Source organism: Pseudonaja textilis, chromosome 2 (genome assembly GCF_049901715.1).
Source record: "Pseudonaja textilis isolate UNSWEBS1 chromosome 2, rPseTex1.2, whole genome shotgun sequence".
NCBI classification, from domain to species: domain Eukaryota; kingdom Metazoa; phylum Chordata; class Lepidosauria; order Squamata; family Elapidae; genus Pseudonaja; species Pseudonaja textilis.
In genome coordinates, this window is record NC_141991.1 from 167961404 (window position 1) to 167986718 (window position 25315).

A 25315-nucleotide genomic window follows, 5' to 3' on the forward strand; every position below is an offset into this window, starting at 1 on the left:
TTAACAGTAATATCTTTCCCTATTGGCTCTCCTGTTATGAATGTCAACTCTGGTTTCTGTGTTTTTTTTTTGAAGGAAATTGCCTTTTATAAGGTCATTGATTATATTTTACATGGAAAGGAAGAAATTAAAGTTATCCCGTAAGTAAAGTAAAATAATTGCAGGGGCGGCATTGATACAAAGTTGTATGCAATCAATTCCTTCAATCTAGTCTACAGAATGTTGTTGCCTAGTCAGACTCTTTGCCAACCCATGGACAGCCCCTCCCCACCGTCCTCCACTGTCTCTTGGAGTTTGTCCAAATTCATGTTCATTGCCTCAATGATACTATCTAACCATGATTCTACAAAATACGAGATCATTTTTTAATAAAGAGTAAAAATAAATAAATCAGGGCATGGTTGTGAGTACCACCCTCTCCATGATGCCCCTCAGATATATTGACATTGTATTTCCAATTAGCCTAATTAATTGAGCATTATTTGGGAATTTCTAGAGTTATTGTCTTTACCATCTGGAGAGCCTCAAGCTGAGAAGAAAGAACTGGAGTGTTGTCACTGAGCTCAGATATTCACTCACTTATAAAGATAATTAACTCTCAACCTAATATGTTTTACACCTTTTTATGAGAATAAGTGATACACTGCCTCTCTCATTTTGGTGTGAAATGAGGTTCTTTATGTGTTTGTGTGTGTGTGTGTGTGTGTGTGTGTGCGTGCATGTATGAATTCAAGCACAGGTTTTATAATGAATCTGTAGCTAATAAAAAGTCTACCATGTAAGTTAAGATAAATATAGATATTGTAAAAGTATCAATGAAGAAAATTAAGCTGAAAATGTATCTATTGCTGGAACACTCCAATGTAACTGTAGAGCAGGGGTGTCAAACTCAAGGCCCGCAGGCCAGATCCATCCTGCGGGATGCTTAAATCTCGCCCACAGGGCCGCCCTGGAAACAGTGAAGGACCAGGTCGCAGTGCCTCTGCCAGCAAAATTAAGCTCCATTTCATTGGCAGAGGGTTACAGGAGGCCATCACAGCCGAAAACAGAGCTCAGGAGCCTGTTTTCACTGGCAGAGTGCTCAGGCCGCCACAGGAGCCCCTGACACAAGTGATGTCAAGCTGGCAACACCCACCCCACCCCCGAGGTCAAACACAGCCCTCATGCGGCTGTCAATGAAGTCAAGTTTGACGCCTCTGCATAGAGTAAAAGGAAGGAAGAAGTAATATATAGCATCTTTGCATAGAACCCATTCTTTTTCTATCCAAGCCTAATTTTTCAATTTCATTTTTTTTAATTTATTTAGAAATCCCAAGGAAGATCACTGGGCACTGAGTAGTGGCCTCCCTACTTATGTAGCAGAAACTGGTTTTGTAAGTGTTTATGTTGACCTCTTTGCATAACTCAAGAGTACTTTGGCTAAGGACTAAAGATCTATGTGATAAATTCTTCATGGATAACCTGGGCTTATTTTCCGAAATAGGAACTATATTTGAATCAAAGAGAAGTTTCAAAAGCCACTCATGGTGTGAGGATGGTCTGAATTTTAAAAAAAGAAATATGTATAAATTCTTGGATCACAGCCACAAGATGTCAATCATATGTACTTTTAGTTTTTATTTAATTTTCAAAATAGCAAAATATATATTGACATATTTTTTTCTGCAATTTTTCAGATTTGTAATATTATGAACATAGCAGCAGATGAAATGTTTACATTTCAGGTATTGTAAGCCTGTTCATAAGAGTTTTATATTTGTTCTGCTGGTGCCAGGTGTGAACAAAGAACAGAGTTCAAGCTATTTTATTACGTTGTGCCTATAACACAGTCTGGCCTGGGGACAATTAGACAAAGTTACAAAGAATTTAGGGAGGGTTAGTCCAGTGGTGGGATGCTACTGGTTTGGCCCAGTTCTATAGAACCGATAGCTGTGAAGAGCAGCTGACACTGAATTGATTCAGTGTTTGGCCCACCTGCCTGCCTGGGCTCTAGGCTGTCCTTTATTCCCTGCTTTTCCCTCCTCCGCTACTTTGCGCAGCACAGCTGAGGTTGAAAAAGCAGGAAACAAGAGGATTTTCAAATGCTGTGCACCTGGGCGCAGTGCTTGTCAGCTGTCCAGGTGGCACAGCTGATGATTTCTTGCAAATGCTGCACACATGCATGTTATGATTGTTCGCAGTTTGGAGAACCAGCAAATTGCTCCATTGGCTGGCCCCTTCCCTCCCCACCCACTCACTCCTTACCTGGTATGTGAGCCATCCAACTTGCCTGGTTTGGTAAGTTCTATTTTTCCCTTTTTTTCCTCAACCATCAGCTATTCTGCTCTGCTGGGAGATTTAGATTAGCTAGAAAGAAGGAAATCCTTGGATTTCTTGCTTTCTAGATAATCTAAAAGTAGAGCTGAACCTTCCTTAGGACTGAAGCTTTTCAGTGCAGACTCAGGTAGCCGATTGCAGATAGATAGATCTCTAAGTGAATCTGTGATTCTGTGAGCAACTCAATCTGCCTGCCTGGTTTGCCTGCTTTTGGGTAAAAGTTGTTTTTTTAACAAAATAAAAAATTCAGTATTTACATACGTGGTGTGTTGTGAGTTAATTTTATGAGTTTGCTTGCTAGCAAATTTTATGTGACAGACTCAAGTAGCCAGTTATGGATAGATAGATCTCTAAATTAATCTGTGATTCTGTGAGCAACTCAATCTGCCTGCCTGCTTTGCCTGCTTTGGGGTAAAAATCGCTCTCTTTTTTAATAAAAAATTCAATATTTACATAAATATTTATAATATTTACATACAAGCCATGCCCAGCCAGTCACATGACCACCAAGCCACACCCACAAATTAGGCCATGCCCACAGAACCGTTTGTTAAGAAATTTGAATCCCACCCCTGGGTTAGTCCTAGACTTTTTGAAGTCGTGCAATGACTCCAGGCTAATTTTGTGCTTGATTTCCTCCTCTCTGCCAGGCTGGGTGCTTCCCAACATCTGGCAAAGGGACTGTCTATATGAATTTGACAACCGGATGTTCTTGAAATCTTTTGAACTATGGGCTATAGCTTTTACCTATTTTGGTCAACTAACATGGTTTCCCTTCTCCCCCCCACCCCCCAATTCATGTTAGAAACACAGTTTAAAATGTTTCCAGGTCGAAAGGATTAGACGGTGACATCATGTGGGGCTTCTTTCATGTCCGTGACAAAGAGCTGGAGTGAATGATGGGAGTTCACCTCATCACTCAACAGCACTTGAGTCCTAAAGATGGGCTTGCTAAACTCCAATCCAGCATCTTAACCACGTGGGGCCTCTGCGCTCCTTACTAACATATAGTCAGTCTTCAGATTAAAGAGCAAATCATCTAGAGTAAATCAATTTGTCTTATTTCTGTAAAAATCATATTAAAAATAAAATATTGCACACATTTGTTTTAGTAACAGATTTGCATCATATAAATAGTTTTTATTATTGCTAGATCCGCAGGTTAGCCCTACCTCTGTTTTATACTGACATGTTGGTGTTTTAAGAAAGGTCCTGTTGATGAATCAGGATGGATCATCAAAAATGTTCTCTCAATGCCAATCGTCAACAAAAAAGAAGAAATTGTAGGTGTTGCTACATTTTACAATAGAAAAGATGGGAAGCCCTTTGATGAACAGGATGAAACACTAATGGAGGTAGGCATAATTAATGGATATGAAAAAATATAATGTGTGTTTCCCGATTACATATATAACTCTGCAATGGCTAATTTAACTTCCAGTGTGACAAACAGAATAAACCAACCCATTCAGCACAGATCCATTTCTTGAGTTTTAACCTCATATAGCACATAAAGAAACATTGGGCTGAGAACATCTAGTGAATAAGATTAAAATTAATAATATTATAAATAGTGGTTTCATATTATTCCTAATATACATCTCCTTTGTAGATATTTTTTTGTGTGTGTCCCACTTCTTTCTTTATATTATAAATATAATATTATAATGTTATATTAATATTGAACTGGCCATTGGCCATATTCTGAGGAATTTTGGAAGTTATAATCCTCTAAATGTCCTCAAACACATTTACAGGATGCGAATTTGGAAAAAAGCTTTTCTTTTCTATTATCCTGATATCTTTCACTTATCTAAACTCTCATCCTTCCTGTTTCCTCTTATCTTTCTGTTTTTTTGCCTCATATGTAATTTGTTTTCATTTTGAGCTTAAATTCTATTTGGGACTCCTTATCAAAGAAATAGTCCCATAACTTCCTGGATGAGTTATTGGGTTTACACAGTCAACTTTATTAACAGATTATGACTGAACAGAACAGTATCATCAATCCTGCTATCCAAAAAATTATTTGATATTACTGCTAGGTTTTTTTTTAATTTGTTATTCTCTGGCATCACCTTGAGCACTTCATTTACACATGAAAAGGAAAGTGGTCATATTCAAACCCATAAAACAACAACAACAACAACAACAACAACAACAACAACAACAACAACAACAACAACAATAATAATAATAATAATAATAATAATAATAATAATAATAATAATAATAATAATTGAAAGTTCAGAGAACAAGAAATGGTCAGAGAAAAAAAATCCTGTTTAGTAATAAAATATCTTTGTTTTGTTTTTCAAGTCCTTAACACAGTTTCTGGGGTGGTCTGTCCTCAACACTGATACTTATGATAAGATGAATAAATTGGAGAATAGAAAGGACATTGCACAGGATATGGTGCTTTATCATGTACGATGTGACCAGGAGGAACTTCAAGAGCTCTTGGTATGACTTTTAAAGATTTGGCTCTGTTCTAATTCACTCTATTTCCTTATTTCTTGGTAAATTCTGTTTCAACTGTAAGAGGGATCTTGGAGTCCTCGTGGACAACCATTTAAATATGAGCCAGCAGTGTGCTGCAGCTACCAAAAAAGCCAGTATGGTTGTAGGCTGTATTAACAGAGAGAGAGAAAATCAAGAACACATGAAGTGTTAATACCACTTTATAATGCCTGGTAAAGCCACACTTGGAATACTGCATCCAGTTTTGGTCTCTACAATGTAAAAAAGATGTTGAGACACTAGAAAAAATGCAGAGAAGAGAAACAAAGATGATTAGGGGACTGGTGGCTAAAACATAAAAAGAACTGTTGCTGGAATTGGATATGTCTAGTTTAATGAAGAGAAGAACTAGGGGTGATATGATAGCAGTATTCCGATATCTCAAGGGTTGCCACAAAGAAGAGGGAGTCAAGCTATTCTCCAAAGCACCTGAGGGCAGGACAAAAAGCAATAGATGGGAAACTAATCAAGGAGAGAAGCAAACTAGAACTAAGAAGAAATGTCCTGGCAGAACAGTGGAACAACTTGCCTCCAGAAGTTGTGAATGCTCCAACACTGGAAGTTTTTAAAAAGAGATTGGACAACCATTTGTCTGAAGTGGTGTAGGGTTTCCTGCCTAAGCAGGGGGTTGGACTAGAAGACCTCCAAAGTCCCTTCCAACTCTGTTATTCTATTCTATTCTAACTGTTAAAGGATTGAGAACTATTTGGATCTTGAGTGCTACAAAGTTTGCTACAAGATAAGATCTGTCACCATTAGATAACAAGCATTGTGTGTGTGTGTGTTTTGAAAATCATTAAATTGTCAGATATGTTGATAGTACTGGAAGGTTGCAGGTTTTATTCATCTGCTGCTTTAGATTGCAAAATACATACATCTTGTATGCTCATAACTTCAACATGCTTGTGTTTTTCCACAGCCAACCAGAGAGAGGCTTGGCAAAGAGGTGAACCAATGTGAAGAGGATGAACTGATGGAACTTCTAGTGAGTATCAGTTTTTGTGAATGCCTTATTGTGGTATCATGCCCTTCTTTTAAAGATTATGGATCTAAACTGGGAAACCTTTATTCGGTTGCACATTACATAGGAGAATATTACATAAGCAGATAATGATGTCCTATGGTCCTAGCCCTAAGGGCAGGGCAAAAAGCAATGGTTGGAAACTAGACAAAGGGAAATCCAACCTGGAGCCAAGGAGAAATTTATTTACTCAGTGGAACAGCTCGCTTCCTGGAATTATGGGTGCTCTCTCACTGGAGGTTTCCAAGAAAAGATTGGGCAACCATCTATCCAGGATGAAATAAGGATGCCTTCTTTGTGCAGAGGGTTGTCCTAGATGTTTGTCTTTCCTGATATGTCTCCTTCGATACATATAAAGTGTGCTTCAGCTAAGTATATATCAATTGTTATTATTTGATTTATAATTTATTAAACAAAGACGATACAAGGCAAAAAAAATTGATTGACCCTATTCATCACAGACATTTTTCTAGACTTTAATGAAAACTCACCTCACTATTTCAATCATGAGGTTTTATCGAAATAATGAAAATTGTTTGCAAAAAGTATTAATTTCAGCAAAGTGTTTCCTCTAAGAGAACTTTCCAATTTCACTTATTGATATGTTTCGCATGAATCAAGAAGCTCAGCTCACCTCAGGCAATATAGATTTAGCATTAATATGGTGACAGAAAAAAATATTCCACATTTTTAGAAAAGCAAACACATTACTGAGGAAAACACTGACCTCATTTGTCCATAGTAGTCATAGAATACAAATATTGGTCCTGGCTCATTGCAGGAATGGACAATCATATGCAAACATATGACACACTAGAGATGGAATGGTAGGAAAACAAACATCCGGAAACAGGCAAGACAGTTATTTAAATGCAACACAAATCCAGACCAAAAAACTAGCTATGAGTTGTCTTCCTGTCTGACCATATCATTGATCACAAGCTCTGGTTAATTAACAAAAGCTTACATAAACTGCAATTCCATTTTTGCAAACATTAGCAAATCAAGATCTTGGAATAGTAAGATTAAATGCTGGCAAAGCTGTTTTGCAGGACAGGAGTTGAACAGAAGTCTATTTGAACTAAGTTTAGTTTGGTGCATTTCAGTCATTGCATTATTTGCAAACTCATTAAGTAGCATTAGATGCAAGCATAGCCACTATTTTTATGGCAGTTCAGAGAGCAAAGCCTTATCGCTTCCACTCTGGGATCTAAACTAAACTAATCTAAACTTGTTTTTTGCCCCCAGAAAGAAATGCTTCCAGATCCAGAAGAATGTGAAATCTACGCCTTTCACTTTTCTGATTTCGAATGGACTGAACTTGACCTTGTAAAATGTGGCATTCAAATGTATTATGAGCTTGGAGTGGTGAAAAAATTCCAAATTCCACAGGAGGTAAATGGCAACATTTTTGCAGACCCTTCTTCAAATGCGGAGAATTAAAAAAAAATAGAGTAATGGGCACACTGTGGCTTTGTACTCATCTACTATTAAGTGGACAGTGGCATTTTGAACTTTTTACAAATGAGTTGCCTTTTTAAAAGGAATTTGTCTGCTTGGATTATATCCCACTTTTCTTTCAGTAGTTCAAAGCAGAATTTATCGCTTTTTTCCTCCAAATTTTCCTACAACTCTAGGGGATAGATTGTGTTGAGAGGCAGTTACTTATCCCAATGTCATCTTGTGGGCTTCCCCGTGTGAGAGTAGAATTAAACCGAGGTGTTCCAAGTCATGCGCCAAAACCTTAGCCATTCCACCAAGGTGGTACAAAATAAAGCAAAAACAAAAATCTGTACAGAGAGGAAATAGGAAGTCACATATACATATATTGAATGTAAATTATCTGAGGGATAGTAGGAGCATCTTAGAATTGCATGTAGATTTGAAATATCCTGCTCCTTGGGTAATGATTGCGCTTCTCAGTAGAACCAGAACCCCTGGGAAATTCCAGCTGGCCAGACTTTCTCTACCCAAAATCTCTAATTGCAGTTTATAGGTTCTTGAGGTTCTTCAGGTTGTTCTCCTCCATCTATTTTTGAAAGCCAAGATGAACACAACATGTTTACAAGCATACAATCCATCAGCCAATCAGTGTTGGCTAACACTTTTTGACCAACTGTGGAGGACAGGGAAATGCCAATCAACCAATACTTGGAAGTTAGCTAATGATCAGTTACATCAGAGATGGTATTCAGCAAGTTCTGACCAGTTCTGAAGAACTGGTAGTGGAAGTTTTGAGTAGTTCGACGAACCGGGAAATACCACCTCTGACTGATGATTTTACAGTATCCTTCCCCTGCCAAGCCACACCCACAGAACCTGTGGTAAAAAAATTTGAATCCCACCACTGAATTGCATACTTGTTTTTGTAAGCCTCCAGGCAAGGCATCATATAATCTGCAGGAAGATTACCAAATCCTCCTTGGATCTTCATCAATCTGGCAATTACCTGTGAGAGACAGTTAGTAGTATAAATAACTACTAAGTCTAAATTGGGGCTTCCCTAGTAGCCATTTCAGGCTAACATCTTCTAAAGCTTCTAAAAAGTTCTTTTGAAACTTACTGGATTCCCAAGATTTAGAAACCAACTGGCCATTGAAGGTGGAGGCCTAGGAGAAAACATGTGTATGCTTTCAGCCTTCCTTAGTAATGTGTATGCCCTAATGCATTATATTTAGATCAGGGGTCCCCAACCACCGGTCCCTAGACCGGTACCGGTCCGTGGATCACTTTTTACTGGGCCACAAAGTTTGTGCGCCGCCATCTTGTTTCGACGGCGCTTCCAGGTTTTCGGTTGCTTCTGGGTTTTCGGTTGGAAAGTGGCGTTTGGGTGCCCGTGCCTTAGTTTCGTCAAAGCGGGGCGGCGGCTTCGAATGAAGAGCAGTCCCGATGGCGGTGGAGTCTCGCGTTACTCAGGTACCGGTCCGTGGAAGAATAAATAATCGTGAAACCGGTCCCTGGTTCAAAAAAGGTTGGGGGCCACTGATTTAGATTATAAACTGCTTCAAAATTTTAAGTTCACAGTTCAGGTATCAGTGATCCAAATTAATGAATAAAATAAATTACGGGGTCACTAAGGAAAAAAGAGGTACAGGTAGTCCTTGACTTACCACCACAATTGAGTCCACCATTTATGTTGCTGAGTGAGAAATTTGTTAGTGAGTTTTGCTCTATTTTACAACTTTTCTCACCATGTTTGTTAAGTGAATCACTGCAGTTGTTAAATTAGTAACCCGGTTGTTACGTGAATCTGGCTTTCCCATGGACTTTGCTTGTCAGGTCGCAAAAGGTGACCACATGATTCCTGGGACACTACAATTGTCATAAATATGAACCAGTTGTCAAGCATCTGAATGTAAATCATGTGACCATGGTTATGTTGAAACAATCGTAAGTGTGAAAAATGGTCATAAGTCACTTTTTTCACTGCCTTTGTAACTTCGAACTGTCACTGAATCAACTGTTGTAAGATGTAATATATTTCTCCTGAACATCTGAATACCAAAAATTGGATAAGAAACTTTTTGGGGGATGGAGGGGGCAGTTTCTTTCCTCCTTTTGAGAAAATTGTGGCACATAAAACTGGTCTACACTGATTAACTCTTTTTATTTTCACAGGTCCTGGCAAGATTTGTTTTTTCAGTCAGTAAGGGTTACCGAAAGATTACCTATCACAATTGGCGCCATGGCTTCAATGTTGCACAGACTATGTTTACCCTTCTTATGGTACGTCTTTACGGAGCCTTCTGTAGGGACGGTTTCAGTTTAGAGCCACTGTCATTCCCAGATGAAACTCTTACTTCTACCATTTAACTAGTATATAATTGTCTTTGCCCTTAAAACAGTGAAATTCATATCTTTCACTCCACTCCGAAATTCTTGATTTGTCTAAGTATCTACAACAATTTTTAGCTCAGATTTTCCAACCTCATTCTGGCTTAAGAGCCCAGGTTCAGATATTCCATCATTTATCAAGAAACTAACTCTATACCCGTGCTTCGCTATGAAACTATGTGACTGGGCTTAGTTTTTTTTGGGGGGGGGGGAATAAGGGGGCAAAAAATGTGCCCCTGCCTTCCAGCATCCACCGGTACTCATCTGGCATCCTGTCAGTGTGTGAGAGAGTTGTGGGTTGTTTGGAAACTGAAACATGGAAACTGGAATAACATTTGCTATGTGAGCAAGAAGGAGACACCAAGGAGCCTGGGCGTAGCTCAGCTCAACTGTTCTGTACTAAAGCTGGTTCCTGCGGTGAAACTAAAACTGAAACTGAAACTCCTCTCCTCTGCTTGTGTTTTGCATTTGAAACAGATTTCTTTTCAGGAGGGGAGGGGGTGTAGAACTTCTTAGCATCAGAGCATGTTAATAATAACATATGAAATACTAATGCTCTGATGGTGATTTCAAAAAATCCTTGAAGCCAAGAGGAACGTACGTGCCAAATTCCAAATTTATAGGTTTTATGGTTCTGGAGATTTTGTGATGATGTGTGAGTGGTATTTTATATATGTATATGTATATGTACATGTACATGTATATATGTGTGTGTGTGTGTATGTATATATAAACACACACACACACACACACACACACACACACACACACACACACATATATATATATATATATATATATATATATATATATATATATATATATATATATGGATCTTTGGTTGTTTGGGTTTTCTCCGCGTAAGATTCAAGTATCTAGGCAGACCAAAGATCCACATACAAATACCCGCGAGAACCTCAGAAAACATACATACATACATACATATATATATATATATATATATATATATATATATATATATATATATATTTCTTAAGTTTTCGCAGGTACTTACATGTATAGTATTCAGCTTTGTTCGGATATTTTCCCACGTCATTATAGTTGTGCTTTTAAAGTTGTAGCAGCGTTTCAGCAGAATCTCATCTGCCATCATCAGGCTTCTGTATTGTGTTTGTCTGTGAGTCAGACTTTCACAGCCGTTTCTGTTTTAAATTTGGTGCTAGCCTACTGCTGTGCCAGAATGGTTTTTTTCTTCATCCTGATTGGTTGGGAGTTTTGGTCTGTGTTTATTGGTCTTGGAGTTTGCTGTGTTTTGCTTGATTGGTGCTTCTAATATCTTCTGTCTGTTTTGTAGCTTTTTTTTTTTGTCTTGATTGGCTGGCAACATTGTGTTTCCTTTATTGGAGGCTTTTAGTGCGGCTTGGCTCCGAGTAAACATTGCTACAACTTTAAAAGCACAACTATAATGATGTGGGAAAATACCCGAACAAAGCTGAATACCATACATATAAATACCCATGAAAACTTAAGAAAACATGTATGTATGTATGTATGTATGTATGTATATAGATTAGGTGATAAGGCGTTTTATACAAAAATCACAGTCATAATATTTCAAGCACTTCGGTGGCAATTATCTTTATTTGGATGCAGATTTAGGAATGTCAAGATGAGTTAGTTAAGCATCCTCAAGGCTTCTGATTCTTAAAATATGCTCAATTACACCCACACACAAAAGGCAAAATAAAGACCAAAATATTTAGTTCCACTGATTCTGGAAAGGGCTTTATGGGTTACAAACGGATGGCCACAAATATGCAAGCTCTTTTAACATTTTTGAATGCAAGTTCTACTTTCATTTAATTTTAATGCAAAAAACTAAGATAGCCTGTTATATGAATAGCAATGAAAATTCAGCCTGTATGGTGTTTTTTTTAAAGTCTCTTAACAAAATAAAAGCTAAATCTGATGGTCTTTTTTAAAAAAAGGAATCTGAGAGTTTTGCTTTATACAGACAGGTAAATTGAAGCAGTACTACACAGATCTTGAAGCCTTTGCCATGGTCACTGCAGCTTTGTGTCATGATATTGACCACCGAGGAACTAACAATCTTTATCAGATGAAGTAAGTGCTCTTCTTTTATTATCAATGCAATTTATATTGGGATCTGTTGTTTCAGAATAGATTTCATATTAAATTCTACAGGCTGCTCCCCCCAAAGTCAAATGATTCTTCGTGCACATAAGAAAAACTGCTGGTGTCCACTTACACATTAATGGAGAATCACATGCTGCTTCTCAGTGACAGTTCTAGGATTTCTATCACTTGGTTTTAACTGACCCCAACAAACCGGACCTAAGAAATTGCAGTCTGAAACAAACCATACGAATGTGTTTCTCATATAATAAGGCTGGGTCTTTTTTTTTTTTTTTTGAGCCCCCCCAAAATGGCTAGGCCATCTTTTGGGGGGTGACTTAATTACCCCCCTTGCATCTTTGGGCGGGTGGGCAGCGACGGCTTGGATGTTGATCTCGGCGTTGGTGGGACACTTCGTATCGGGGTCAACGCAGGCAGCACCATATCCAGGTGTGCAACAAAAGTATTTCCTAACGACAAGCCCCCCACCATTCCCCCCCATTTCGCATTTTTTAATATAGGCCTTAATTTGGGGGGAGGGGCTTAATTTCATTTCATGCCTATAAAACATGCTGGGATTTGCTACTGGGGGAGGCCGTATTGTTGGAGAAACAGGGTAGTTAACTACTGGATTTCAGAAACATTTGATTTTCCTCTTGCATACCCACAAGACTTTCAATTGTGTAGAAATAATTCCCAGCTCTTCAAGAAGTATTTTAGTTCCTCACCTTCTCCAAAGACAACTCCAACCATTAGGTAAAGGAAAGGTTCTCCTCACACATACGTGCTAGTCGTTTCTGGCTCTAGGGGGCGGTGCTCATCTCCATTACAAAGCCGCTCTCCAAAGAAGTCTCTGTGGTCATGTGGCTGGCATGACTAAACACCGAAGGTGCACGGAACACTGTTACCTTCCCACCAAAGTCGTTCCTATTTTACTACATGCATTTTTACATGCGTTCGAACTGCTAGGTTGGCAGAAGCTAGGACAAGTAATGGGAACTCACTCCGTTACATGGTGCTAGAGATTCAAAACGCTGAACTGCCGACCTTTCTGATCGACAAGCTCAGCGTCTTAGCCGCTGAGCCACCGCATCCCTACTCCAACCATTACAAATTCTCAAAGAGCAAAACCCTTTTTGTGATGGCAGAAGCATCCACTCACAGTGCTCCTCCCTGCTCCCATACAAGTAAAAGCAAGCACCATGCTAAAGCCAAGGTCCACTCTCTTCCTTAGTGGGCTCAGCTTTGTAATAAAGGGGTATTTGAAATGATGCTCATTTAGCCTTTTTCTTGAGCTCACCAGACAATGTACAACACTGGGTTGCACTTCAGTGAATATTTTTTATTTTCTGAGAGGCATTCTGGGAAAGATGGTACTGGGGAGGAAGGGGTGAATGGCGCTTGTTTAGCAACATGATGGCCTTCAATTTAAAAGAAAAGTGAAACGAGGCAGAAAAATTCTGATGCAGGGGTTCCAGACACCCTAAACCCCATGGACACACCTTGTCAACACCCACCAGATGTGGGAGGCAATAATCCATTCCAGAGGATCACTAGATGGCACCAGAGGGTTCCTAAATATTTTTTGTAGTCATCAGATTTTGCAGCCCAGATCTGATAGCTGTAGCATTGCTCCTATTTCTGATGGCTTATAGCATCCCTAGATATATTTAAAAACTTCAAAAACTACCATTTTTAAAAAGTTGAGGCCTTCCTCACATGAATGTATCCCTTCTTGCATAAAGAATGATGCAGAAAAAGAATGATACAGTAGATATTCAGCTGTGCCATGGTGAAATATATGCTTCTAAAGTATATTTGTATTTAAATATCTGTTTGCTGTTTTTGCGGCTTAGAAATTTTATAGCTGATATTCTCATTGTTCCAGTTCTGTGTAGTTTGCATGTTATCAATAGCTTTGTAAAGTGTCTTGAAACCAATGAACCATAATAAAATGTATCATAAAATAGTTATAGCACAACTCAGGGAAATCATAATTTTAATAAGAGCTTTCTTCATCAAAGATTCGAGCAATATCTGGTTGCTGTTCTTGTACTTCCAGTCCCAAAGCAATCGTTTGCAAGCTTGAGGATAGAAATAAAGAAGTATTTGGCATTCTCGCAATGATTCCATTCTCTAATCCTCTCTGGTGTTTGCTAACAGATCTCAAAATCCCTTGGCAAAACTTCATGGCTCATCCATTCTAGAGAGACACCATTTGGAGTTTGGCAAATTTCTGCTCTCAGAGGAGGTGGGTGATCAATATTTTGAATGGCAGAAGTAATTGGGTGGATCCATGTTTTGCTTTTATGAAACGGTGATTGGTATTAGACACAACTCAAATTTTTATTGGAATTGATAATTGGTTTAAAACTTTGCACCAATGACAAAGCATCCATCAAAGCATCCATTCTTTTTCCTTCTCAGATGCAGAATTTAAAAAAGTCAATTCTTTCAGCTTCCAAGTAGCATAGCCTACCTTGAGACTGCATTTAACTCCCATGTTAATATACTGTTAATAGAAAATAAAATTGGCTCATTAACAATTCAACAACTACCAGGTTCAATTAATCATTTTATCAGATGGTTCAAGACACACACATGCTTAATATTAATGGATCGTTTAAGCCAGTTAATTGGGAATTTATGCTAGAGCACTTTATTTCAAAATTTAGATTATCAGTACTAAAATTAAAAATGAGGGCAATTAATACAACAGCCACTTGGAAAGCAGCATTTCAAGCTGAGAAAAGTGAAGAAAATTATCTTCAGCTAGGAGATGGGACTGAAACAGATGGCAAACTGGTAGAAGTGTCCTAAGGAATGAGAGGCATCAGGACACTTCAAAATTGAGTCTGCAAAATATTTGGAGAACTACCCAAAATGTACCTACCCATTTAAGAAATAATTTATCTGAATAAAACACCAGTAAAAACTCTTGTTCAGTAGTTTCAGAATGATGGATCAATTGGTGGAAAAATAGAAATTGTGAAAGTTGAGGTAGAGGGAAAGTTGAGTATCATAACATGATCCAACTTGTTCATCTTTATATTGTTCTTTCCAAGTGATAAAGGTGTTTAGTTACATTTTTCTATATTCTTAGCACATAGTAGCAGAGGAGAGATCATTGAATACAAGTTCAGTTAATCAGTTCAGTTAATCTGATCACTTTTCATTGGCTTCTGGAAAACCATCAGTAAAAGCCCACAATAAAGTATGAGATTATAATGTGTTTATATCTGTCTGTCTGCCTGTGTAAGAAATAAATGTTTAAGCCTTGAACCTATGAAAAAGAATTAGTATATCTTCTCAGTATCTATGTGATGACCCAGGGTGGGATACAAAAACAACAAAGCCACAAAAACAGGTGCAGTTCCTTTAATTCCAACTTGGCTTTAAAGATCCAATTATCATTGACTAGTGAAAAAACTCCCACACAAACAGTTGTGAAAAGGAAAAACTTCTGTTCAAACTCAAAATACATATAAATTATAAATAGAAAAACAACAACACAAACCACACTGAAGAATTAATGAGACAAGGCAGGATAAGGGCTTGAAGACTTCTGCAGATATCGAAATACACACACTGGGAAGGACGCCAGAACTCAGATAAGAACTGATAGACTAGAAATATGTTCACGCTTTGCTTCCAGCACTGGCCTATGAGTAGTTTGTCCTTTTATACGGTCCTCACAGCTGCAGCCCGTGAAGGGGATCAAGGCCCTTTCCTCCCCTGTAGACCACGCCATAAACATTTCTCCCTTATCCTCTCCTCCCTGCATGTCCTAGGATGAAGAGGGGATGGGCCTGGGTCTTCCTCTGAATGCCCAGCCAGCCTCTGCCCTTCCCCAGTTTCCTCCACAACCTCCAGAGCCACACTCCCATTCCCTGTCAGCTGTTCCTCCTCTCCCTCAGAGTCAGATTCTAACAGGAGCATGACAATCTATTTGATATATAAATTATACAATTGTAGTAGAGGGAGCAGAGCTTGGGGATGAAGTCAAATTTTAGTATTTAGTATTTATTTGATTTGTCAATCACTTACAAGGTACAGGTATAAGAATAAATATACTGTAGTTTTGAATACATGAGATAGATACTTATAAGAAAAATAAAAAACAATAGGACAGGGATGGTAGACATGATTAGTGCACTTATGCATGCCCCCCCACAGGCCTCTTAGGAAGGGGGTGAGGTCAATAATAGACAGTCTAAGGTTAAAGTTTTTGGGGTTTGGGGAAGAAACCACAGAGTCAGGTAGAGTATTCCAAACATTGACCACTCTGTTGCTGAAGTTGTATTTTCTGCAGTCAAGTTTGGTGCAATTAACCTTGAGTTTGTATCTATTGTGTGCTCTTATATTGTTATGATTGAAGCTGAAGTATTCATTTGCAGGTAGGACATTGCAATGTATGATTTTATATACTATATTTAGATCAGACTGGAGGCAGTGTAGTTTTAGGTTTTCTAGGTCTAGAGTTTCAAGTCTGGTGGCATAAGGTATTCTGCAATGAGTAGAGGAGTGGAGAACTCTTCTTGTGAAATATTTCTGGATGTTTTCAATTGTGTTAATATCAGATACATGATATGGGTTCCAGACTGATGAGCTGTATTCAAGTATAGGTGTAGCAAATGTTTTGCATGCTCTAGTTAGTAGTGTGATATTATCAGAGAAGAAGCTACGCAGGATTAGATTAACAACTCTTACTGCCTTTTTGGCCATGTAATTATAGTGGGCTCTAGCACTTAGATCATTTGAGATGAGTACTCCAAGGTCCTTGACAAAGTTTGGATCCTCAACAAGGTCTTGACTATTTAGCTTGTATTTTATTTTCTGATTTTTTTCTGCCAATATGTAAGACAGAGCATTTATTTGTTGAGATTTGAAGTTGCCATTTGATTGACTATTCTGATACATAGTCAAGGTCTTTTTGGAGGATAGTAGTATTGTCTGTGGTGTTGAATAGCTTTACATCATCAGCGAAGAGGATGCAGTTGCTCTTAATATGATCACAGAGGTCATTCATGTAGAGTATGAAGAAAGTTGGTCCTAAAACACTGCCTTGGGGGACACCACTGTTGACAGGTACAGAATTTGATAGGGCGCTCCCAATTTTGACCATTTGTTGTCTGTTTGACAGGAATGCTTTTATCCAGTTATGTAGGTGTCCAGAGATACCATAAGATTTTAGTTGTAGGAGTAGTTTGTTGTGTACCACTGAATCAAAGGCTTTACAGAAGTCTATGTAGATTGCGTCTATTGCTTTGCCCTGATCGAGTTGTGTAGTCCATATGTTTTTGCAGTGTAAGAGTGGCAGATTACAGGATAGTTTTTTTCTGAAACCAAATTGTTTATTAGAACCTAGCATCGCTAATAGCCACCAATGATCTAAGTCCAATGCCCCCTGGATACAGTTAATTCTTAACTAGTGCCAAAATAGTGCTATTAGTTGACTAGATTCCTGCTGCATAGGCATGACCAATAAATCATTTTGGAACTTAACGTGGGGCCTTGGTCTATTGCACTTGACAACTAGGCTTTAAAGAAAGATACCATTAGGAAAAGTTGGAGGCACCCAACATGATGCCTGTTAGGTTCAATCTTCCACTGATTTATGTATTTCTCCCTTTTAGTCCCTGAACATCTATCAGAATCTCAACAGGAGGCAGTATGAACATGTAAATCGCTTAATGGATATTGCCATTATAGCCACCGATTTAGCACTGTATTTCAAGTAAGTGAATCATGTATTAATTACTACAGCAAACCCACCTGTTTGACACAGTTCTTCAGAATGCTACATTTTGAGTGAAACATCACAAATAAGAAAGAAATAGCAAAGTAGTTTCAGTACAGGTAGTCCTCGACTTACGGCCACAACTGAGCCCAACATTTCTGTTGTTAAGCGGGACAGCTGTGAAGTGAGTTTTGCCCCATTTTATGACTTTTCTTGCCACAGTTCTTAAATGAATCACTGCAGTTGTTAAGTTAGTCCCATGGCTGTTAAGTGAATCTGGCATCCCAACTGCTTGTCAGAAGGTCATAAAAGGACATCACATCCCCCTGGGATACAACAAAGGTCATAAATATCAGCCAGTTGCCAAACATCTGAATTTTGATCTCCTGACTGCTGGGATGTTACAATGATTTTAAGTGTGAAGCATGGTTATAACTCCCCTTTTTTCAGTGCTGTTGTAACTGTGAGCGTTTGCTAAATGAACTGTTGTAAGTCAAGGACTGCCTGTATAATGTAAAAAATTGGTCTGCTCTAATTAGGTTCTGCTCAATAAGGAGGATCTGAAGTATAATTTGGAGAAGAATATAAGCCCTAAAGTGTCAGATAGTGTTGAATTTACCCCTTGCTATCTTTCTTTCCACCAGACCAAGAATGTCAAACTCAAGGCCTGTGGGCCAGATCCTGTCCACGGGGTTCTTAAATCTGGCCTATGGGGCCAGCCTGGAAATAGCAAAGAACTGGCCCGCATTGCCTCTGGTAGCCAAAATCAGGTGCGGGGGGGGGGGCATTAACAGTCCCCCACGCCCCATTTTGGTGGCAAGGTCCTTCAAGAGGTGTCCATCAGAGGTGGTATTCAGCAGGTTCTGACCAGTTCTGAAGAACCGGTAGTGGAAATTTTGAGTAGTTTGGAGAACCAGCAAATACCACATCTGACTGGAGATTTTACAGTATCCTTCCTCTGCCATGCCCACCAAGCTACGCTCACAGAACCAGTAGTAAAAAAAAATTAATCCCACCACTGGTGTCCATCCCATCTCCCCCCCTCCCAGGCAACCCCTGGAGGAGAACTACAATGCTGATCCAGCATTCAAAGAAATCCAGTTTGACACCCCTGCACTAGACGCTCAAATATGCAAGTTTCATGTCAGTTTCCTTTATTTTATCCCCTCAGTATCCTGTGCTTTGGGTAAGACTGAGAAAATCACTGGCTAAAAGTTAGCTTTCATGGCCAAGGATGCTTCTCGGATCTCAGTCCAACACCCTAATCACTACATCACACTGTGGTGTTTTCTACATACAGTGCAGTCTATATAGCTTCAATGTGCTGGGGAAAGTCAAACTACGGATTGAATTGGTTTATTCTCCCAGAATAGCATTAACGTGTAAATATTAAGGAAGACCCTGATTTCTTGACATATTCAAGGGTGTATCAAGACATGTATGCAGCTTAAGCATTGAAGAACAGGAAGTTGCTTATATTTCATCGATAGCAAATTCTGCTCCACACTTTCAATATTAGGGCTAATCCAATGGACAATCTATCTATTAAAGGGAGTTTTTGTTTGATTTTTAATAGGTAAGGTGATGGTGTGGAATCTACATCAGAATGAAATGAGCCCAAGAGGCCCCTGTGAATTCCTTTTCCTTCTAGGACTTGTGCTTATACTGTTGAGTTACTAAAAAATTACTGTGAATTTTGATGGTGCTCAAGCTACAAAAAAAGACATTGATTTTTCTTATTCGTTTGCCATTTGCAATCTTTTTTTAAAGAAAGAGAACAATGTTTCAGAAAATAGTTGAACAGTCGAAGACCTACAATGATCAGAAAAAGTGGGTTGAATATTTGTCTCTGGAAACCACAAAGAAAGAGATTATTATGTAAGTGATCTCTTTTTAAAAGCCTAAACATATAAATGGCAACAATGAAAAACACAAAATGGCACATTATATCAGGTTAAATATTAGTACTAAACTCGGTCTATCTGTATGTGGGGTATGTATATATAGGCATAAATACATATAGATATGTGTGTCAACTAAAAAGATACCCCTTTGGACTTTTTAGCTGCCAGAAAAAGGGAGTGGGGGAAAACAAGGCATTCCTTAAATGCCTAGATAATCACCCCGGTAACCCAAAGTTGTCGGAGCATAAGAAGGGTATTGGAGAGCATGATGGATGATTCTTGGAGATGGATATGTCCCATTGGAGAAGTCACATCCAGCGGGTGGTGGGGGGAAGACCAGGGTCAAGGGGAAATGTATGATGTAATTTAGTATTGACTGCATCAGCTTACGCCAACATGGCCACTCCTAATAAATCAAGTTACTTTTCTCTGAGATGCGGCTAGAGACTTTTGATTTGAATGAGGATGGATTTGTTGGAGCCCTGACAATGTGTGTGTGTGTGTGTGTGTACATATTGGGTCTTTTTGTAAAAATTGGCTATCTGATGAGAATGTAGGTTCTTTCAGAGAGTTGTGGGTATGGCCTAGGATATAGAAAGTTGAGAATTAGTGATGTTAAATCTCCCTAGGAGGGATTGCATTATAGTCATTTAAGTCATTTGGGTTGAATGAGAAAATTCTAAAAGCTGCCTTTTGGGACTAACACTCCTAGTACTGCTGTAAATTAAAATATAATAGTCATAAAACCTTAAAGAACTTGGACAATCTGGCCAGAGGCTACCTGGAGGCTACATACACGCATGCATACTGACCATCAGCATATACTTGGGAAGATAAGGTTTTGTCCAGTCCTTTCTAAAACTTATACATGTGTAGGACTATGATATGAACTCTGAGTCATGGAAGGAAAATACATTTTCTTAACATACCAAGGTGCCATTTCTAATTCAAACTCATTTAAAAAAAGTAATTTAATTCCAATAGAACAATGTGAGCACTTTGATACAGAACCCTAAGACTCACCTGATGGAGGTATCTAAGCCTTCCAGAGCCATCTTTCTTTCCTCTCTACTAGATAGCTTTCTCCCAAGGTACAATTCCCTGTTTTTCAATGGGTTCCTTTTGGCTCAGTTCTTCTGGGTACCCTCGCAAGGATCTGAATGTATCTCCCTTGGAGAGCTGATTGGAAATTTGTTCTGTTGCAATGGTTTTGCTGCTTGGGTGAATGTGAATGGACAGAGAAGCACAGATTTCCTCACTGTACCCTTCTGGCTTCTTCTCTACAGGGCTATGATGATGACCGCCTGTGACTTATCCGCTATTGCAAAACCCTGGGAAATCCAGAGTAAGGTCAGGTGCCTTTCACACACAGTGTCTTTTCTTCAAATGTTAAGAGCAATCTGCGGAATTGTGCATTTTCCTTATCATAGAGTTGAATCATTTCATCTTTGTAGTGTTCAACAAAATGTTAAGGGTTGACCCTACAGCATAAAGAAAAGACTGGATCCTGCCCCAATAAGATAATATAAGCTTTATATTGTGGGGTTTTTTTCTTAATCGCTTTGGTCTTTCCAACATCCACTTGTAGTCTTCTAGATGATGGAGCTCAGGTAAAAATTCCACCCAAACATTTTACAGCTGGTGTAACACATCTATTTAACAAGTCAGATGTGAAAAAGTATTATATTCCAGACGTCTGGGGTTTGTTTTTTACAAGTAATAATCTCAGGTTGTTTAAGATGATTAAGTGATGCAGTACGAATGTTAAAGGTTTAAAATCTCATGGACAACAATGGTCTTACATACGCATAAATCTCGGAAAGAAAAAAGGGAAGAGAAGCAAACACATAGAATGCTTCCAAGTGTTAGAATTAATAGTGATGATTTTATAGGACGAAACAAGAGTTGTGAAATGTGAATGCCAACATCATAAAAGTTTTTCCCCCCATATGCAGGTGGCATTACTTGTAGCAGCTGAATTCTGGGAACAGGGAGATCTGGAAATGTCTGTACTTCAACAACAGCCTATTGTAAGTTCATTTTAAAAAATAGTCATTGATTTGCTTCCTGCCTTCTTCTGTTTTTTTTTCCCCCCGCTAACCTTTCTAATCCTAGAAGGTGAAATCCTGTGCTGTGGGCAGCCCTCCTTTCCAAATGTCCTTCCAGCAGGAGGAAAAGCCAGAGTTAGCTCAATTCTGGTTTGGTGGGCATCAGCCCTGCAGGACATTTGAAATAAAAGCCTTGCTAGAATATATAGTCGAAGCTATTTTGGGACCTTTCCAAGTGAAACAATAGTTTCACCCCATTTCAATGGTCAAAGAGAGATGAAGATGAAAAAAGACTTATCTTTCTCACTCTAATATTTCCTCATTAAAATGGGCAAAGGGTTAGGGTTAGGGTTAAGATTCTTGTTATGTATGAACTAAACATAAAGATGGTTTATAACTATAAGCATGCCGATATAACCAACAGCATTACAAATAAGCTAACATAAAGATAAACTTAGTTAAACTTATTCTGTTGCACTATTGCTATTGTTATTAGTATATATGTTACTAGTACTTTTTTTCCCCTTGTTTTTCCTGATATGCCCTGAGAAGAAATGGTTCAAGGACAGATGGTCTCTCTCCTCTGTAGATCATTTGATCCTGAAGTTCACCCAATTTCAAAACCAAATGTGGTCACTGAATGGAAGTCACCCAAATTTATATACACAGAGAAATGTTTTTCTTCCTTTGCCATGATGGGAGTAAATAACAGCCATTCATGTGAGAAGAAAGTAAACTTGATTGAGATGAGCTCTTCCCCCGCCCCCAAGACTGATTATTTTCCTTTTTCCATTTGATTGATTTAGGATCGTTCTCTTTATCCCACAGAAGTTACGAGGCTCATTACAGGTAGTTCTTGACTTACAACAGTTTGTTTAGTGACCTGTTCAAAGTTACAATGGCACTGATAAAAAGTGATTTATGATCTTTTTTCACACTTACGACCGTAGCAGCATCCCCATGGTCATGTGATCAAAATGCAGATGCTTGGAAAATGATTCATAGTTATGATGGTTGAGATGTCTCCAGATCATGCAATCAACTTTTGAAAGCTTTGGACAAGCAAAGTCAATGGGGAAGCCAGATTCTTTAACAAGCATGTTACTAACTTAACGGCTTGCAATGATTCTCTTAACAATTGTGGCAAGAAAGGTCATAAAATGGGGCAAATGTCTCACATATCAACATAAATTTTGGGCTGGGTGTAAGTTAAGCACTACCTGTATTGAGTGTGTTTTAAACCCTAAGGTTTCATGACAACACTAGAGTTCAGACTTCAAAACTCTGTTCCTTAAGAGGATTTAATAAATGTGTCTATTCAAAAACAACCACTGCTATTTTGTCCTAGCCTATGATGGACAGAAGAAAAGCTGCTGAGCTCCCCAAACTTCAAGTTGGTTTCATTGACTTTGTGTGCACGTTTGTATACAAGGTAAGTGGATTAATGATCTGATTTATTAGGTCCAGGAACCTTTACAAAGTTTAAGTCACTGTACAAAACCTCATAGGCCCTCTAGGTCAGTGGTCTCCAACCTTGGCAACTTTAAGACTTGTGGACTTCAACTCCCAGAATTCCCCAGCCAGCTTTTCTGGCTGAGGAATTCTGGGAGTTGGAGTCCACCAGGCTTAAAGTTGCCAAGGTTGGAGACCCCTGCTCTAGGTGGTTTGGATTTCATCTCCCATCAGAAAACATGAGCAAGGGATTATAAGAATTGTCATCCAAACCATCTGGATGGCATTAGGTTGCTTATACTTGGTTGAGGCAGATATTTTTATCACCAACAATAAATATGTCTGCTTACGGCACCTTAGTACAAATCCTTTGGGAGTTAGAAGGCAGATTTCGATTTCCTTTAATTAACATTTTTTTGTTCACTATTTTTAAAAATGAGAATCTAGAGTTGCATTCTAGCATTTTCTGAGCTTTCTATCCCCTCCAGTGGGATGTTGGAAAGAAATTGTATAAATGGGTTGGACTTTCTCAGTCAACAAGGCAGCTCTCCAAAAACAAACAGAATCTGATGAAATTTGAAAAAAGGATTAAGTTTGAAAATGAGCCATCTCAAAGTAGGGACCAGAAAAACGCCCCCAAAACTATACTCCCACAAAAAGTGGAAGCTATTATATATAAACATGAAAAAAACCCACACTCTCCCATACTGATGATGTTACCTAGATGGGTAGTGAACTGTCCACAATCAAGCAGAGAACTTCAGAGAACAGCAAGAATTGCACTTCATGTATCTTCATTTTATATTGTTTGATATTACGTAACTGAACTTGCAAATGATTTGCATTGCTAGGTGTGGAAGGCAACTGGCCTATCGTTTTGAGATGCTTGAGAAAAATGTTTTTGCAATCTCGAAAATGGCTATCAGCAAGAGAGCTTCACTGCTTCCTTTCTAAAATATCTTGTCTTCCAGAGATCTGTGCTTCAGGTTCTGATATTATTCTCTGTGGAAAGTATTCTTAATGAATGGATGATAGGGTTGGTTTAGGATTTCCAATGACTGCAATAAATAAGCAAATCATCAAGCAAAACAGAAAAATGTCTTTTATTTCCAATTAAAGGTTTTATTCTTAAAGATAGCCATCTTTTCTTGAAGCAAATTATGCTTTTGACCCTGGATAGATCTTTGCTGGGTAACAGATGCTTAATGCAGCTTATAAGAAAAAGGTGGTTGAAATGACAATGAAATGGAATTCGCTTTCCTGAGGAACTCCTCAAAACGAATAAGGGAAATTACGCCCCAAATCATGTTTAAGCTTATCCTTGTTCCTCAAATCAAAATCATACAGCTAAATGACCCACATTTATCCCCCAAATGTTTGGCTGATGACGTTCATACAGTTCAGGCTTTATAGGAAGACAATGGCTTCAGCAACTGAGTTCAAAATAGCTATATGGGTAGGCTTCAACTTAAAAACATTTATTTAGTGAATGTTCAAAGTTAAAACAGGACTGAAAAAAAGAGACTTATAACCATTTTTCACCCTTAAAATTGTTACAGCATCCCCACAGCCACCTGATCAAAATTCGGACTCTCGTCAACCAGCATAGATATGTTAATGATGTTTGCAGTGTCACTGAGTCATGTGACTCCTGTTTGTGACCTTCTGGCCAGCAAACGCAATGTAGAAATCAGATTCACTTAACAAATGTGTTACGAACTTAATAACCTCAGTGTTTCACTTAGCAACGGTGGCAAGAAAGGTTGTACAATGGATCCAAGCACACCCAACAACAGCTTAGCAACAGAAATTTTGGTCTCACTTGTGGCCCTAAGTTGAAACTACCTGTAACAAGGAGATATTACAGGGACTGGTCAAGGCTACAACCACTGCAGGAGGCTCAAGTCTTTGCCAAAGGACTTGGAGACCCTTGACTTGGGATTCTTCTTCCTATTGTTTGCTCATGTAGGAATTTTCAGAGTTCCACCCTGAAATTCTGCCAATGTATGAAAGACTGCTCAATAACCGCAAAGAGTGGAAAGCTCTGGCTGATGCATCTGAAGCAAAGATGGCCGCCTTGCAGGAAGAACAGAAGAAGGACCCAAAAACAGATGCTCCTGGAGGTTAGAAATGAAATGAAACTTGGGGTCTCTAATATTCTTTCTCCTTCCAGCTACTGGCTTGATGTAACATGATATGAATAGTGCGAGAGAAAGCAAATTCTGATAAAACTTATTAAAATATCAGAGTATCCTAAATACAGGAGGAGTTGTTTATTTTGCTATGGTTAAGGCAAGAATAGAGGTTCCTTCTACATTGGAAAGACTAATTTATGGCCCAAATTGCTCAATGGATGGAAGACATAATATGATTTACAATTTAT

General features: G+C 38.6%; 1 protein-coding gene across 3 annotated transcripts in view; it reads left to right on the plus strand.

The window, feature by feature from the left end:
• The window catches only part of PDE6B (phosphodiesterase 6B), a 37965-nt gene that overhangs the window by 10050 nt on the left and 2600 nt on the right, over window positions 1-25315 (plus strand). For all 3 annotated transcript variants that reach the window (XM_087926397.1, XM_087926396.1, XM_087926398.1), the window contains exons 6-21: window positions 76-140; window positions 1307-1373; window positions 1677-1724; window positions 3522-3671; window positions 4636-4779; window positions 5756-5821; window positions 7106-7252; window positions 9476-9583; window positions 11667-11776; window positions 13952-14039; window positions 17425-17525; window positions 19299-19406; window positions 20719-20782; window positions 21388-21462; window positions 22829-22912; window positions 24902-25055. In XM_087926397.1, the coding sequence (XP_087782523.1) occupies window positions 76-140; window positions 1307-1373; window positions 1677-1724; window positions 3522-3671; window positions 4636-4779; window positions 5756-5821; window positions 7106-7252; window positions 9476-9583; window positions 11667-11776; window positions 13952-14039; window positions 17425-17525; window positions 19299-19406; window positions 20719-20782; window positions 21388-21462; window positions 22829-22912; window positions 24902-25055 (1579 nt within the window). The remainder of the gene's footprint in view (window positions 1-75; window positions 141-1306; window positions 1374-1676; window positions 1725-3521; window positions 3672-4635; window positions 4780-5755; window positions 5822-7105; window positions 7253-9475; window positions 9584-11666; window positions 11777-13951; window positions 14040-17424; window positions 17526-19298; window positions 19407-20718; window positions 20783-21387; window positions 21463-22828; window positions 22913-24901; window positions 25056-25315) is intronic.